The sequence below is a fragment of the Ambystoma mexicanum genome, chromosome 4p (assembly GCF_040938575.1).
Source record: "Ambystoma mexicanum isolate Mex_15411 chromosome 4p, UKY_AmexF1_1, whole genome shotgun sequence".
Lineage (NCBI taxonomy): Eukaryota > Metazoa > Chordata > Amphibia > Caudata > Ambystomatidae > Ambystoma > Ambystoma mexicanum.
Window position 1 is genome coordinate 247,107,849 of NC_090927.1, and position 16,614 is coordinate 247,124,462.

Here is a 16,614-nt window from a genome sequence, read left to right on the forward strand (position 1 = left end):
TTATGTAGTTCATTTGGGCTTAAATTCTTACGCGAATGATCAACCAAGTTCTTTATGGTAGTATTGATGTAATATGTGAAATTTTGGGCTGAGTAAAGATCCACCCGTTGGTAGTGGGACATGGTATCATAATCTTTCACCATAGTTGCAGTAAATTTAATGTTTTTTCTTTGGGTCCATTTGATTCTGTTACCCTTGATGTTGGACAGCAAACCTTGATTGTACACATTTGCATTAGATCTGTGGTAGTTAACAGTTAATTCAGTGGTGAGAAAACAATGATAGCTGCATCTTGATTCCTTAATTTCAAATTTACACATGCCCTTTGACAGGCCAGCCGACAGACAAATATAGTCAATAATTGACACAAGACCTCAAGCCTTCCACGTATAGTGGTCATTATGTAGGAGATCCAAACCCCATAATTCAGCGAAGTGAGTCCATATTCTCCCACGCAGTTTGGGGTTTCCCCCTAGTCTGACCTGAGTGCCAGAATTGGCTAAAACAACATCCCCAGACAAACGATCACCATAACAATCAGCATTCATATCTCCTGCAATGATAAGCTGCCCACCAGGATTCTTCTGGAGCCAAAGTTCAATTGTGGATCCCAGTTTGATTAGTTCTTTCACAAGTTGTGGATCTGTCAATTCGCTAGGGTTCCAGTATACATTTACAATAAATACAGACATACACTCTTTGTAAGTCCCCAACTGAAAAGAGTCAACACGAAAATGATGAGAAAAACACCATTCTCCAGTTTTTATTATCGTTGGAGTCTTTAGCAGCTATAATAAGCCCCCCCTTGGGACGGCCCTTATTTACACCATGTGCACAGTCAGATGTCACAGTGAAGCCTTTCCAGCACAGTTGAACTCTAGACCATGTTTCCTGTACAAGAATAAAGTCAAACTGAGCCAAATAGCACATCAGTTTTTCATTGTGCATTAGGTTGAAGCAGCCTCTCGAGTTCCAACTCACAAGTTTTAAGCTTTTGTAAGAGCTAGAGGAGCTTGCCCAGCTTTTTAAGAGTATCAATAGACTCCCGCAAAGAAAGGGCCAACCATCTCCAATCCTGATTGTTCAGATCAGATTCGGTTTTGGAGTTGGCCCTATCTAAGTTTGGTTCTTGATAACCCCTGTCGAATTTCACTGACCTTGATACAGGAATTTGAGCGTATGGCAGAGTAAATGTGTGTTCATATATGTCAAACCCTCGAGATTGCAATTGTTCAGCCTCTTTCAAAAGTAGAGACCTCACCAGAGGTGAAGGTATAACAAGACGTACGTAATCATACATGAATTTATGGATAAAGTCAATTAACTGTATGTCAGTTGACGAAATTAGACTTAACTCTGGAATAGTTGCAAATAAAGATAAGATGTACGGTCTATTCAAGGATATGTTTCCGTTATCGTCGAATAGCATTTTAATAATTTACCCTGGTAGTCCCGGGATAGCCGGCTGTCTTAAGTCAGTATCCTGGTGGCTTAAAGCCCTTTGATCACTGCCACCACCCAAATCATTCAGATTAACATGGTGGTCACCTGCCCCAGTCCCATCCGAGTCACTCCCTTTATATTTATCTGGAATGGATTCTGCTACCTTCATTTGGTGCAATGGGTCTATCAAATTGCTCATTGGGTCTAACAGGAAAATATCCCTAAACACCTTAAGGAGAAGTTGTTGTAATTCCTCTTCCTTCGTTTCTCGGTCAACCTCCTCCAAGCCTTTGCATGCCTCGTTTACTGCCTTGGAGGGTAATGTCCCATGATTTAAGATATTCGTAGGTACATAATCAGGTTCATTAAACTTGTTTGGCTGCATAATTCCTTTGGATACTTTCCAATCTGTATTACCCAAGCCAGTGTTAACAGTGATTCCATCACGATTCCCACGTTGTTCCCCTGTTACACTCATTTTGTGAGAGTCATCAGACTTCCTTACTGTCATCAGACACTAACATGGCTGTTCCGCCCCCATACAAAATTGGGATTGGATAGCTCACTGTCATTTTCTAGCGAGGGTATTGTTTTAAACATTTCAAACATGGCTTCCCTTTTCTTTTTCATTGCATCAAAAAGAGCATATTCCCCCTTAGAGAATACACCCTGTGAGGCTTGATCGTTAATTTCTTTATGGTCAGAGGGATTGTGCTGCATGGTCATGTTTTTCTTTGAGTTTGCTCCTTTAATTTCAGGGACAAAGATTACATTTGCATCCTCCTGTATTGTGTGTTTTAAATCAGGATCCCTCATAAATCTTCTAGAAGATTTCGTGAGAGCCTCGTTATTGTTTTTTTTTTATTTTAGCCAATTTTTTACACTGTCTTTTTGAGATTTTTACTTCAAGGTCATCATTGGGCACCCCATTTTGGGCCTCACTCCCTTCAGTAGCAGCATTGCCTTTTTCACCCAGGATGCTTTTCTTTCCCACATTGTCTTTTGCTAGCATCCCGCTATCCTCTTCCTGTGTCGTGGGTGTAGTTATTATCTTGTTAGTTGATAAGGAATTGACCAACCCCATCTTTGCTTTTTCAGCATTACCACCCCTCACATCAGTCAGAGGTATCATTGTCTTAGCCTTAAATACATGAGCAAGTGACGCGCTTAGTCTCAGGGGTAGTTTCCCTAATTCAGTAGCTAGGCTCGTAATGGCTGCCGTCTGCTTTCTCAATTCAGACAACATCAATCTGTTGAAAATACCCATCATGGCTGATAGATCAGAGCCCACTGCGGATTGGGTAGGGTCAGGGATGTTCCCTAAACACTGAGCTGCTGAGTTATGCACATTAGATGGGAGGGTAGAGGGAAAGTCAGAAAAATTATCGTAACTGAAACTACTCGGTTTGCATAGATCATGCAAGGCAGATGCCACTTCTTTATCATAAGTTTTTTTTTTCTTTTGATTTTGTTATATCAGGTGACTCCAGCTCTACAAAGAGAGGTTGGGATGGATTGATTAGATCCTCAATGATTTTACCCACTGGTGACAATTCTTGAGCACATTGCAATAAGGCTTCCTCATTGTCATTAAAGTCAGGTAGCGGAAGGGCTGCTGCACGAACAAGACTAGCACGTCTCGTGCTAACGGCAGAAAAAAAATCTGCTCCGGCTTCTTTTCTCATTAAGGGAAGTTTATTCTTCCTCAAATTTAGATATCAGAGATTAGGTAAGTGGAGAGTACAAGATGCAAGATAGAAGCTAGATACAAAAAGCGTTGGATGAACACTTACTGCTGCGATTACTCAGACTCCGATCCACACCAGTCAAGCAGCCCAACAGCGTACACTTGCATGCACTTCCGGATGCACGCACGAGATGCGCGTGCACCGGAGTGTTGTGGTGACGCTGCACCAATGGGAGGGCGGATCTCAAGGTGGGTCTATGGGAAAAACAAGGACACTTTGTTGGTATTTAAATCCTGAAAAAGCACGAACAATAACAAAAGCATGCACCCCTAGAAAGGGGCACGAGCCCCAGTATCAGGTTATTTACTTGAAGTCTTCATGTGAGGGAGTTTGCATGTTTCAGGACATTCGAGCTTCTCCTTGCCGACTAGTGTTTCAAAGGAAGGCCGTCGTAGACAGGAATCTATTCTTAACAGGCAGGGATCATGCAGCGATGAACATGAAGAACAGCCCAACAGCGTACACTTGCGTGCACTTCCGGGTGCGCGCGCGAGATTCGCATGCACTGGAATGTTATGGTGACGCTGCACCAATGGGATGCAGGGGGGGCAGATCACAAGGAGGGTTTGAAGTCTTCATGTGAGGGAATTTACGTGTTTCAGGACAGTCGAGCTTCTCCTTGCCAACTAGTGTTTCAAAAGACTCTCTATTTATTGTGGGGTTGAAAGGATAATCATTGTGCTTCTCTTCTTGGTAGTTTCCAAGCAGTATTTTCTAGGACCAATTGCCTCGTGGCATTTTCCAACATATTTTCCTCAACGCTGAGGCTGGATTCTTCTTGGTTCCCCCAAGTACTCTGAACTTGGACCTTGACACATTGGCGTTAGCCCCACATGGTAATAAGTATGAGATCTTCAAAACTGCATGCATAATTCTAGGTGTCAGTATTGACCAAGCAGTTATATAAAAGGCTATTTGTATTCAGTTAACACTGTGAAAGCAAACCTACTAGGTCGAAATCAAGACCTGCAGTTAGTTCTAAAATAACCACGTGGGAGCTGGACTCTGTAAGGGAGAATTCTCATTTCTGTGCTAAATCCCTTCAACCTTAGAGACTCCCAGCTCTTTTGCTGGACTTGAGGACTTTTTAATTTTAACACTGGAGTGAGTGAGACCTTTTTCTCACTCTCCCATATGTTTTGAACTAATTTGGATTATGTGTTTCCTCAGTTTTTGGAGTCTGACAAACTCCATACATGTACTTTGTGTATGGTGACACACATCACCTTCAGTGCAGTGTCACGGAGAAATCCTTTTGATTTCTCATAAGGTTTAAATTACTTTTCTTGTGTGATCTACTGTTCCCAAGATTAGTAGAGTGAAATTGACTTGGCTTACCTTGTCTCTTGGTAGGTTCAGCAGATACTATATTGTGTGGACTGCTGGGGGGATAGCGAGTAGCTCCTTATTCTACATTCTCATGTAACATTTTAATGTTACCCTCACTAATTTAAATGGCTGGTGACAGTTGTTTAATGTTCCTACCTTTGTCATGTCTACTGCAGGCTGAACGCTAAGCTGCAGTACAGCACCCATGGGTGACCATTTTCTCAAAATGGCCCGGTCTTCGTTTTTTAACATTTTCTGTTTGTGGTGTCTTTCTTGGGTTTTACTCTGTGTGTTGAACCAGGGATGAGCCCTTTGTTAATTTTTCCTTTGGCAGGCTTCATCCCCGGAGCCGGCCTCTGGCTCCAGTGTTACTGGAAAGGCAGGATGTGAGGCACATTCCTGAAACTCCCCTGTCCTTTGCCTCTAGGAGTGCCTGAATGCAACCAGTCCTAATTGGTGGCTGACTGTCCTTTCAGGACAGCCACCTTGCTGTGTGATTGACAGCCTAGGCTGTGCATGAATGGGAGAAGCCTGCTTAAAAGGTGAGGGCTTTGGGATTAGAGGCAAAATCGACCACAGGGAGAAATACCCAACGAAGAAACCATGAACAAAACCTTCTGCATCCTCCTGGACGCTTGAGTTGCCTGGTGAAGCCCTGCTGCTGTGCTGAAACTACTTTTTCAATTCAACAGAGAAGCTCCTGAAGAGACAACTTTATCCGTTGCATTAGTGGGACCAACTAACCCCGAGACAATCTCCACTAAACCATCATCCCCGACTGACTGTACTTCTTAGCTGCTGCAAGATCCCAGTGCCAGGAGTCAAAAAATCCATAGTCTTGTGCAAATCTGAAATCTATCCAGAAGCTCCAGGAGTCTCCTAAGGACCCTTGAGAAGCAGGACGACCAGAGATCAAGTCCCCTCACCAGAGTGCGCGACCCAAGGGGTGAAGGAAGCGAACCGGTATCCGTGATCCACGACGTTGCTTACCTTTAACTTGAATCCAACTCTCTTTGCACAGGCTTAACAGCTTGTGACACTACAAGTGATTTCTGCAAACTAACTATGTGCAAGTTTTTTTTTTTTATCTAAGAAGTGCCTCAGCTCCATTGACTGTACCCAATTGACTTTTGGCTATGATGGCTCCCTGCAGACTCTTCTAGCCCATTGACTTTGATATTGCTGTCCCTCATAGGTGTAACTTGTTTTAGACTGTTATTGCTGGGAAAGGCTTGTTTAGATGTCATTGGAAGATTTAAGTATCCTCACATATACTGAGAACCTGTTTAACATGTTTCCTCTCTTAACCCTTTCCTTTCTGCAACCTCAGAATCTGCAAAGTATAACTAGTGTGATAGATAAATACTATTACTGTCCTCATGATTGAAGTCACCTCAGGATGTAGGAATTGTGTATGAAGCATATCCAAAGAGTATCCACTAACTTGGTCTGATTCTGAAAAGTATGTTTTAAGTATATTTACATTGTTACACAAATTGCCTTTTTAAGGAATGCTTATTTAATCATTGATGCTAAATACATAAATAACTATTTATAACAGAAACCTTGAGTGTAAGTGTTACTTGGTTACTTGTATTTATGAATGTAATTGCTACAGCTCTACAGCTCACATGTACCCCTCTTGAGATAGGCCTGGCTGCTCAGTCACACTCCCAACTTGTGTAGTACAGACCTATGCCAAAAGGTGGGTTACCTAATACCAAACAGATAAGGTTTGTGTAGTCTCACACAGTGTTACTGCACCAATGTATACCAAACACTATCTGTCAAATCAGAAGGTACCAGGACTTGGATCTGCAATCAATTCCATAAGGTTTCTGCTGCCATTTACAATATTGTGCTGCCTAATAACTATTTACTGCTTGTGTGTCATGGTTCCTGCTAGTTAATGTAGAATCTGTTCAGGGCCTATTCTAGCATGCCTACTGCATTGTTTGTTGAGTAAGGTTGTTTGTCAATACACAAGATTCACCCCTTATTTTCAGGTTCTGCTATTATTAAGTTTAAAAAAAAAACATGAAGTAGCATAGAATGTAGCAGTGAGAAATATATATTAATTTAGACCATGCACCTCTTGCTTGAAATATAGAAGCAAGGAATCTGCAGAGCAATGGAGTGGGTCAGATGTTCTGCATAATTCAATGGAAGGCGGACATACGCTTGGGAAACCTGCTGCTCATTGGTGTAGGAGTAGGCCACTGATACCCCCTGAGGAATTTCAGGCTGTCTGGATGTTGTACATTCAACTGTTGGAACCAGTGAGATTGTCTGTGCGAATTTTAAAATTCCTATTTACAAAGTATACAAACGGGTAATTCTGTGTTTGCATAATTCATGCATGAACGAGCAGCAATCTAATTGCTTGACCATTTAACCGCATTTCTGATGAAGTGATCATGATTCGTGTAATGTTTAAGAAGTCTGTATCTATACATGAACTCTCAAAATAATGCAAACAATAAGAATGAGACAAGGGGATTTTTCAGGAATTCTAAGAAATGATGCTATGGGTTGACCTGGGAGCCAAGGTCCCTATAGCCAGAGGCGTTGCTGGGGGGCGGGGGAGTTAGGGGGCTATAGCCCCTGGTCTTTTGGTTGTAGCCCCGGATAGAATCTCAGGAGCTAGAACCAAAAGGCTAGCTAGCCCCCAGTCCCAACAGTTCCGACATTAGCGAAGCCCCGGGTCTTTTCCAGACCTAGCAACACCCCTGCCTATAGCTAAATGGGTTTACGTGATGGTGCAAATGACAGGGAAGAAGACAGAAAAAACACACACACAGACATGTAATATGTTGATACTGCCCACCTGCCTGTAGGCTGTGCCCAGCTTTATTTTCTAACATGACTAGAGCCTAGTTATCATGCAGCCAGCATGAATGCACGGTGTGTAAAGCAGGGAAGAGCCACCGGGCACTTAACAGATAACACACTTTTATTGTGATTGTTGACATGCTAGACACAAGAAACATCCCAAAAACTCACATTTTCTCCAGAATGATGTTGGTATTCTGAATACCTTCTCATAATAAGGAAAGAGTTACTGTGGCCTGGTGATTATTTTTTTTTCATGTTCCCTAAACGTATAACGGCTCTTTTTCACAGGGGCAACTATGCTGGCCAGATTGAAAGACCCTATGAAGCAGGAAAGAAATGCGCTCGTTGTCGGGATCACTGTGATGAAGGACTCTGCAGTAAGTTTCATGAAGCTGTTTGCTTTCTCCATTTTGCACTTTTCAATTTGCATGTATGTAGAATACCAACAGGCATTGCAATACCGCTAAGGCTGGCCTCATATGCCCCAGTCAGCAGCACCGAGGAGGCTGTCACCCCAGCACCCCGGCAGAAGGAGGATGGACACCTTCTCAGATATTGCCATGAAATGCTTAAGAACCAACTACATACAGGTGCAACTGTGAATGATTGGCATCCAGACACCTACACAAATGAAACGTATTGGCATTGAATGCCCTATTATTTGCACTGCTGACAATGATTGCCATCCAATACCCAGACACTAACTCTATTGCCCAGAACTTCCATCATACGCACAGAGACGTGCCACAGTGGCTTATCACTAACATCTGTCAATATAATTGCCCTCTGCCATGCCTGGACACTCAATACTGGCAAGAATTTCCTGTTACTGTCCAGGTACTAGGACCACTTCCCAGAGTTACCATCTTTTTTTTATTTTGTTATTTATGTAATTTGTTGATAATGCTCACACCAGGAGGTATCATACTTAGAAGCAAACGTTACAGTGCAGATGTGGCATGATAGGCAGGAATAGTCTTATACATACTTATTGAACAGTACAGTTTTCCATTATTTTCTAATCACATGATAGGAAGGTTCATTTAGGATGCCGGGAGACAGGGCATTCCAAAGCATATGGGCTGTGACCGTGAAACTAGCCCTTCCTACTGTTTTTCTGGTTTATCTTGGCCTGGCTAATGCCAAAGTTGTAGATGAACGCAAGCAGTGTGGTTTGGCACTTTTGGATACGCGTTGGTTTAGGTAAGTGGGTGCAGTGTTGTGAAATCATTGGATGTGATAGATTGGATTTTAAACTCGATGTGGGATTTGATGGGCAGCCAGTGGGCATCCCGTCTTACTTGAGATATTTGCTCAGAATGCTTCATACCCCATGCAGCCTGACAGGCATTATTTTGGATAAGTTGAAGCTTGGTTAAGTTTTTGGTTGAGATGCCAGAGAACATGGCATTGCAGAGATCTAATTTACTTCCAATGATAGCTCTAGCTAGTGTAAGGTAGTTGTCAGAGGATTGAAACTTCCTACAGAGCTGAAATAGCTTGGTGGTGTATGCTGCAGATGAGGCGAGGGCCTTGATATGTTTTTGCATGGATAGCTCATTATTTTCACGTGGCTGGAGAATGTTTCCGTCAATGGTAAAGTTTGTGAAAGCTGGGTTCAAATGTTTGAGACGTTGCAGGGAGTCTACAATTAGGAGTTCTATTTTATGATGGTGGTCTGCCATCCAGACTTGAATGATGCTATAGACCCTATTGATGTTGTCTGAGTCAGTGGTGTGGTTACCAGTGAGTTTGAATCAGACTTGTGTGTCGTCGGTGAAGTTGGTGTCAGGGATTTTCCAGGCTCTCAAGGTAGCCGAAGAGGGGCTTTCGTATGCATGTTGTAGAGTGTGGGTGATAGGCACAAGCTTTGCAGTACCCCATTGGAGATAGGGGTCGTGTCAGCTGCCTCAGAGCCTTTGGATGATCCTGGAGGAGCATTCACAGAGAAAGGAGTTTAAACAGCAAGCAGCTTTTCCAGAAAGGTTGAATTTGGAGGTGGTGTACAGGCTGAGGATATTGTGGTCAAAAAGATCAAAGACTGCAGAGAGGTCAAGCAGCAGAAGGATGGGTTGTTCTCCTGCATCACAAATACTGTCTAGTTGGATCTTAAGGTCCAGGATGGTAGTCTCAATGCTGTGCCTGGGACTAAAACCAGATTGGAGCTTGCCAATGAGGTCTTGGGTCTCCAGGTGGGTTTGGAGTTGAGTGTAGGCAGTCCGATCAAGGATGTTAAGCTCAAAGGGTACAGTGGTGATTGGGCGTGAGTTGGTAGGGAATGTTGGGTGTCCTGACCCACGTTTGAGCTATCATGCTGCAACATTTGGTGCTGTGGGCTTAGAAAATCCAAGATGGCCAAAAAGCCCACATGTGCGCCAGAATCCAGGAGAACCACGCAGTTTGTGCACACACCAAAATGGTTGCCTAACTTGCCACCCACCAGTGCAAGCATGATGGGCCAGGGTGCCATGAGTGGAATGGGTGCCAAAGGTAAAACAGCAGCGCCTGTTAGCAACAAAAAAAAAAAACGCTTTAAAATTACCTTTGGTTTCTCTGAATGCCAGCTCAAAATGCCTATTTTCAAACATTGCAACACATCCAAAAATCTCACTGAACACCAGCAGACATCTGGCAGAATGAAGTTTTGTGTGCCTACAAAATCTGGGAAGATGAAGAGCCCAAAATAATGTTGATAACAAGACTGGCTGAGTGCTAAACTGAACTGAAAGACACTAAAATCGAAATGTTTACAATAAATGAGTGACCTACTTTTGAGTGTCACATAGTTTGTCACTGTTGAAATGTCATAGTTTTGAACTTAGAATCAGCATTCTAGCTGCATGTGTAAAAATTGTAAGTTTGATTTAAACTGGGAACCCAAAATGACATGTAGATAAAAAACTGGCTTAAAGATGCCTGACATCTACCCCCACAGGAGTTGAAACTTGATCAAGCAGGTTCCCAGGCATGGCTGCATTCTGTTGCCCCTGCCAAAAGGAGGTCACACACTCTCTGATTGAATTACCTGGGGACTGCAGGAAACTAAACAAAGGACCCAGGCAGATGGTTTATTGGGGGGGTCGTAAATGGCTTCCTTTTGAACAAAGCCCTTCCTTGACTCAGGCAGATGGTTTATTGGGGGGGGGTCGTAAAGTGGCTTCCTCTTGGCAGGAACGGGGAGGGGCAGCCCCCTCTGAGGACAGGCTGAGCTTAAAGAAAGTGGATAGACTGATTTCTCCACCATGTGACCTGGGAAGACACACCCTTGTTGGCCAGAAAATGATTTTAAGAAAGATGTATAACTCATGGTGCGGACTTGTCAAAATGATCTAAATGATACCATAATTCCTGTGATTTTTCTGCCCACATTTTAAGAGGTTTTAGGACCCGGTGGTATGATCTGGGGGTTTACGCGCGGAAAAGAGGCTGTTACTCTAAATGTATGCATGTTAAAAATCTGACACTTCCTTATCTAAATGCCCACATGCCTTGCACACAATTGTATACATTTGGAGAAAAATCCGATATGGGGAAAGCTACTAAAAACCGCAAAAAGTTGCCATTTCTTTACCCAAGCTCCTAGAAACGCCATGGTCGGAACAGTGCCTCCCATCAGTAATGCATGATGTGTGTATGCAATGACAAACAACTGTGTATCTGTGGAATATGTATTTGGGTCAAATATAGATTTGTGTGCAATTTGACAGGGGAGTGTCCTTTCTGCAGGCCATAAAACAGCATCACCATGACTCAAATTTCCTTTCCCCTATCAAGGAAGAGAGAAAAGCTTGACCAATGATCAGTTGTGAGAGGGGCTGGCTTAGTGATGCTGCGCACACACCTACTTTCAAAAGACATAAAAAGAGCCACTGGAAGCTAGAGAGGACATTCAAATCCAGTTGCTGCGGAGGGTTTTGCCGGACCACACAGCATCCAGAAGATACCAGTTCCAGACTGACTCCAGCTACATACTCCAGAACCTAGAACTTATACTTTAGAACCTAAATCAGAGGCCTAAAACCACAAGCTGAGTTCTCTGCAGCAGGCCTCAAATCATTGCAAGCTACTCACAGCCGGGCGAGCTGCTTGAATCCCTTGCCAAGAACTTTTGCCAGGACCAGTGCAGAGATCCAGGAGCCGTGCAGAGACCACTGTATCCGGACAGACCAGACCAGTGCCAGACCAGACCAGACCAGACCGTGCAGAACCGCAGACCCAGAGACCAGATCGCTGTGAAGTGCCGCTAGCCTGATTGATCAGATCCGTGAGGAGGTCCAGTCCTTCCAAAATATATTGTGAGTACTTAGGTTAGATTGTGACAGAAATAAGCTCTTAGTTTAAAATAATCTAATCCAAACTATTTTAATCTAACCAGAACTGCCTCCTACAAGTTCTCACTTGTCATTTTGTAAAGCTGCACAACTGTCACCTGTCAATTCTGCAGCTGCAAGCTGTCACCTGTCATTTTGAGTTTACTTTAAATCTGAAAAACTACCTTTATTTAATCGTCCATATCTCTGGAACCGTTTGGGCTAGGAACGAAAACATTTTTTTCCGCAATCACGATTTACGCACTCGCGAAATTTACAGCGATTTGCGATTTTGACTCAATTTCTCCACTTGTCAAAATAGCAGCTCCATTCTTTCCTTTGTTAAAATCAGTTTGCAACTTGGTAATAACTCATAGAGCATTGCTAAAGGGAGCCTGAACTAATACCAACACGCATCTCCCACTCACCCTGAATCTCTAGAGGGAATTAAAATCATTGGCACATTTTCCCATCCATTGCCATCACATTTAAAAAGCATTTTGGGCCTGTGTTTCAAACTCCTACCTGTTTCCTCTAAGCTTGCTGGGGGGAACTGAATTTCGTACTGTATTTGATTGCATTCCTGAGAACTGTGTGCTCCTCTTTCCATCTCCTTCCATTTCTTACATTGCATAGGGGAGGGAGGTGAATTGCCAGAGAAAAAGTGATTATATTATCTTTTGCTAAAATCATCTCAAGTATTTCTGTACTGCATTTTATTCCTCATTGCTTTTCCCTTGAAATCATAAAAGTATTTTTGCTACTTGATCCATCCTATACTAACTCCTCATTGATTATAAAGAAGTGTGCTATTGTCAGATTACCCATTGTTGATTAACATTATATTTATAAGGGCGATATCGATTATTAATTTATTATAAAAGCGTGGTATCTTTATTTTGTCTTATTTCTCAAATAAACCTTTTAAACTTGCAAAACAGAACTACTTCTTGGCTCAGTAGGGTCAGGGGGATTCTAAGAGAGGGGTGTTATATAGGGGTAGTCATCCAGAACTCATGAACTGGACATAAAGGTATATCAATAAGGGTTTCCATTCAGTATCCCAGACTAGGCATTGGCTTAGCTGTAGTGTTGAATTGAATCCTCTTACAAATTGGGGGCTCGTAGCCGGGGATTAATACAGTGTGTTAACTGACAAGATACATACATCCGGTCGGATCACCACGCTGTGTTACGCTGTAAAGCACTCCTCAAAAGGACGCTCTAAGGGAAAGGTCTGTTTTGCAAAAATAAAATACAAACTTCTGTAAGTCAGGAAGGAACTCAAATTCCAGAATGACGAACTTGGTAGATATGAAAATAGCCAGAGAGCACTTCTTACATAAGCTATTTGTGAGAGGCGAGTGGACTCATCAGGACCAAAGGGTCTGGCTGCAGGCAATCGCGCAACAGGTCACTGAAACAAAGTCAGATATATGGAGAGATCAGGGTCCATTACATGTGGCCCTGAGTGAATTATACATGGCTCCTAAAGTTAAAGATGAACACAACAAGATGGTTAGGATAGCGGCATATTTGTATCTATATATGGGAGCCATGCAGGACAAATGTGCTGAAGGCCAAGATCTGGCAAGTAGGCAACAGATGGCATTAGAAAAGGCCCAATCTGACCTGGTCTCTTCTGAGCACAGGCTGCAGAGGAGCCAGGAGTCAGAAAATGATAGTAGGCAGTATATCATTAAAATAAAAGAGGACATGGATAGACTGCAACAGGAAAAGACGGACCAGGATACCAGAATTCTGGCTTTGCAGAAGGAGCACCAAGACAGTCTGGACTCCTTACTGCAGAGCCAGAAAAAGCTGGAGCAACAGATCAATTTCAACAGGGCATGCACAGAGCAGGTAGCCACCCTGCAAATCCAACTAGACAGAGAGAAAGAGGAAAGCAATAAATTGATTTTGAAAGACCTGGATACCCAGGCAGAGTTTGATGAAGAACACCAGAAAGCTGGTGCCTTCCAAAGGCAAAGGGACGACCTGGCGGCACAGATGCAGACTCTTAGTCAATAAAGGGATACCTTAGGCCAGGAAGTCTGCCACTTAAAAAGGAAAATGGAAGAAAATCACCTGGCCCTCCAGGGACTGGGTGACCTCCAAAAAGAACACCAGAACTTGTTAGAGCACACCAGGAGGGTGGAGGATGGTCTGGCAAGAAAGGAGCAGGCCAATAGGGACACAGCTCAGGAGGTAACCCTCCTGCAGCATAGACTGTCCCAGTACTCCAGGACCAATCAGGAGGCACAGAGAGAAAATGAGGCTCTCTGTCAGCACAATGATAGGCTCCAGCAACAGGTAGCGATGCAGGAGAGACTGATAAAGTCTAGTAAGGCCTTAACTGAGGAACTGAAAGCGCAGGCTCTTGCATTGCAACAGGGAGCAGGGGCGGATAGAGACCAGGTTCACTGGGAGAGGGAGACTCCTGAGCATAACCTCAGGAGCCATAGTACCAGAGGCCTTCATATCTCTCAGTCCCTGGACTCTGCCAACCCCATGTCCCCTGGCGCACATGAGCACCGGGCCGCAGGGATGGCAGATTACTATCCAACCAGAAGTATGGGGCTCATAGGCCAGTACCTCCCAGGAATGGAGGGGCGGGCATCCGGGTATGAGCACCCAAGCACAGTGCAATTTAGTGGGGAACCCCAGGAGAGTAGGCCCATTTCGGGCATCCTGAAAACTTCTGCCCAGTTAGGTCAGTGGGGGGGTACCCATCAAATCCTGGCAGCAAGGAGGAATCTGAAGACTCCTCTGAACGGCGGAGGACACAGGAGACCAGGTCCCCACATTCTGCCAGCCATTCCCAGGCTCGCAGAATCCGGGAAAACCTGGAAGATCAGACAGGAACCTCTGGGAGCAGTGCCTCTGAGTCAGAGGATGAATGGACTAGGGTTACCCGAACCAAAAAGGCCAATAAGGCAAAAAGGGCCTTGCTTAAGGACCCATTGAAGCAAATAAAGGCAATAAGGAGTGTGATCACACCTTATCATAAGAACGCCAAGTATTCTGTTTGGGAGCACTTAGAGCTGTTTGAGCAAATGATGGAGACTTTTCATTTGAAGGACAGCCAAAGCTGTATTCAATATGTAAAGTGGACCTTCTCACCAGAGTACTCCAGTTTCTTTGTGGGGCTGGAGGACCAAAATCATTCAAGGTGTTCCACATACAGGGCGGCCATCTTGAAACATTTTTCTGTGCACAGAAATCCCCAAGAGGCTCGCAAGGCAGCCTTCAATTTGCAATGTGGGGAGGATCAGGCCCGACAAGAGTTTGTGCAAGAATTAAAGCGTGCTTTTGAGCAGACCACCAGAAGGGTGCGCACAGACAGCAAACAGTTTGTCAATACATTTTTCCATGCTCTCCCTAAATATATAATGACCCAGCTCGTGAGAGATTTTCATGAGAAAAGATCTTTAGACGGGGTCATTGAACAGGCTACCCGGATCTATGAGGTGCAGAAGCCTATCGAAAATAAAAATAACGCTCCGAAAAACCCCAAAACCAACAGCACCCCTGCTGCTGCCAAGGTGGCAGAGGTAAAGGTTGCCCCCGTTTTAGATTTGGAGATGGGGGGGCCTAAAAACCTGCCTGCACCAAATAATTCACAGACCAGAAGGCCCTCGGGCCAGTCACAGACAGGGAGTTGAGGAGGTAGTCCCACAAATGGGGTCCCCCGCTTCCCTGACTATGTAAGTCCCCGCTACAAGGGAAACCGACCAATCCTGGGTTATATGTGGACTCCTCCATCCCAAGGGGGGGATCCAGCCAAGCACCTGACCCGGGGAACTTCCCTCCTAACTTCCCCCAGGAGGGCAGAAATTCTCCAAATCCTGGGCAGAACTTTTTCCCCAGATATCCTCCCAATTTCCAGCCCCAAAATCATCCATCCTTCTTTCCCCAATTCCCTGAGCCCAGACAACCTAATCCGGGAGAGGGGAGGCCAAGGGTGGAGGGGTACCCGAATCTTCCCAATCCGGGGTATTACCAGAGAAGGGATAGCTACCCTTCCCGGGATCAGCCCAGGGGAGAAAATAGAGCCCCGTATCAGCCGGAGCGGGTTTTACAACTTGAGCGCCAGGTCCAAAATATGGCACGGGATCTGGGTCACATACTGAGGGCTGAACAGAACCCTCAGATGAGCATGCCACCGCAGAATGCCCCAAACTCTGGACCTGGTGCTCCAGAACAATGACGGGGGCAGCACCCCGATAACCCACCGGGTCCCAGGGAGGAGGCACAAGGGGAAGAGGGGTGTAAAGCCTTGGAGGAAGCTTCCTTCCCAACTTGTAAACAGCCCCTGGAAAACCAGGAACCGGAAACAAAATCTCCTGCCCCTGAAAGCCTGCCTCCCAAGGAGCAGAGGGGGGGTAGGAGAAACAAAGGACCCAAACAGACCCACTTTGTGGAGGAGGTACAGGTCTTCCAATTTGAGGGAGAGGGATCCTCAGAAGATCCTGGGAAAAGGATCTTCTCCTTTAGAGATGGGGGTACTCCTCCCAAGGAAAAATGGGTCCCAAGGGATTCCCATCTAGACTGGGGAGATGTGGAGACTGAGCTACCGCCGCCCATCATCTCACCCCAGAACCGACAATACCGAAATCCCCTGGTTCAAACCCATCCTGGTGACTGCCTCCAAAAATGGGGGGGGGGCGGCCCAGAACCGGAACCAGGTGAACCCACAATGGCTCTGATCTCCAGTTGCCAACTTTTTCTTTCAGATTCCCAAGGCTCTCCACAGAATTCTGCCCAAATCTCTTCGCTAGCAATATCCAAAACCAGAAAGTTAGCCCACCAGTTGTCCAAAAATGTGCATTATCTGTGCCCCCTTGAGGAGAAGGAGGGAAGATACTATGCCCCGGTACAAGTACAGGGTACAATTTTGGCACTGGTGGACACTGGATCCCAAGCTACCCTTCTGTCCAAAAGGGCCT

At 44.7% G+C, this 16,614-nt stretch overlaps 1 protein-coding gene across 1 annotated transcript in view; it reads left to right on the plus strand.

Annotated features, from left to right (window-relative positions):
* LOC138452576 (cysteine-rich secretory protein 3-like) overlaps positions 1–16,614 on the plus strand; it is an 876,534-nt gene that overhangs the window by 723,687 nt on the left and 136,233 nt on the right. The window contains exon 7 of the mRNA XM_069605005.1: positions 7,644–7,732. Within this exon, the coding sequence (XP_069461106.1) occupies positions 7,644–7,732 (89 nt within the window). The remainder of the gene's footprint in view (positions 1–7,643; positions 7,733–16,614) is intronic.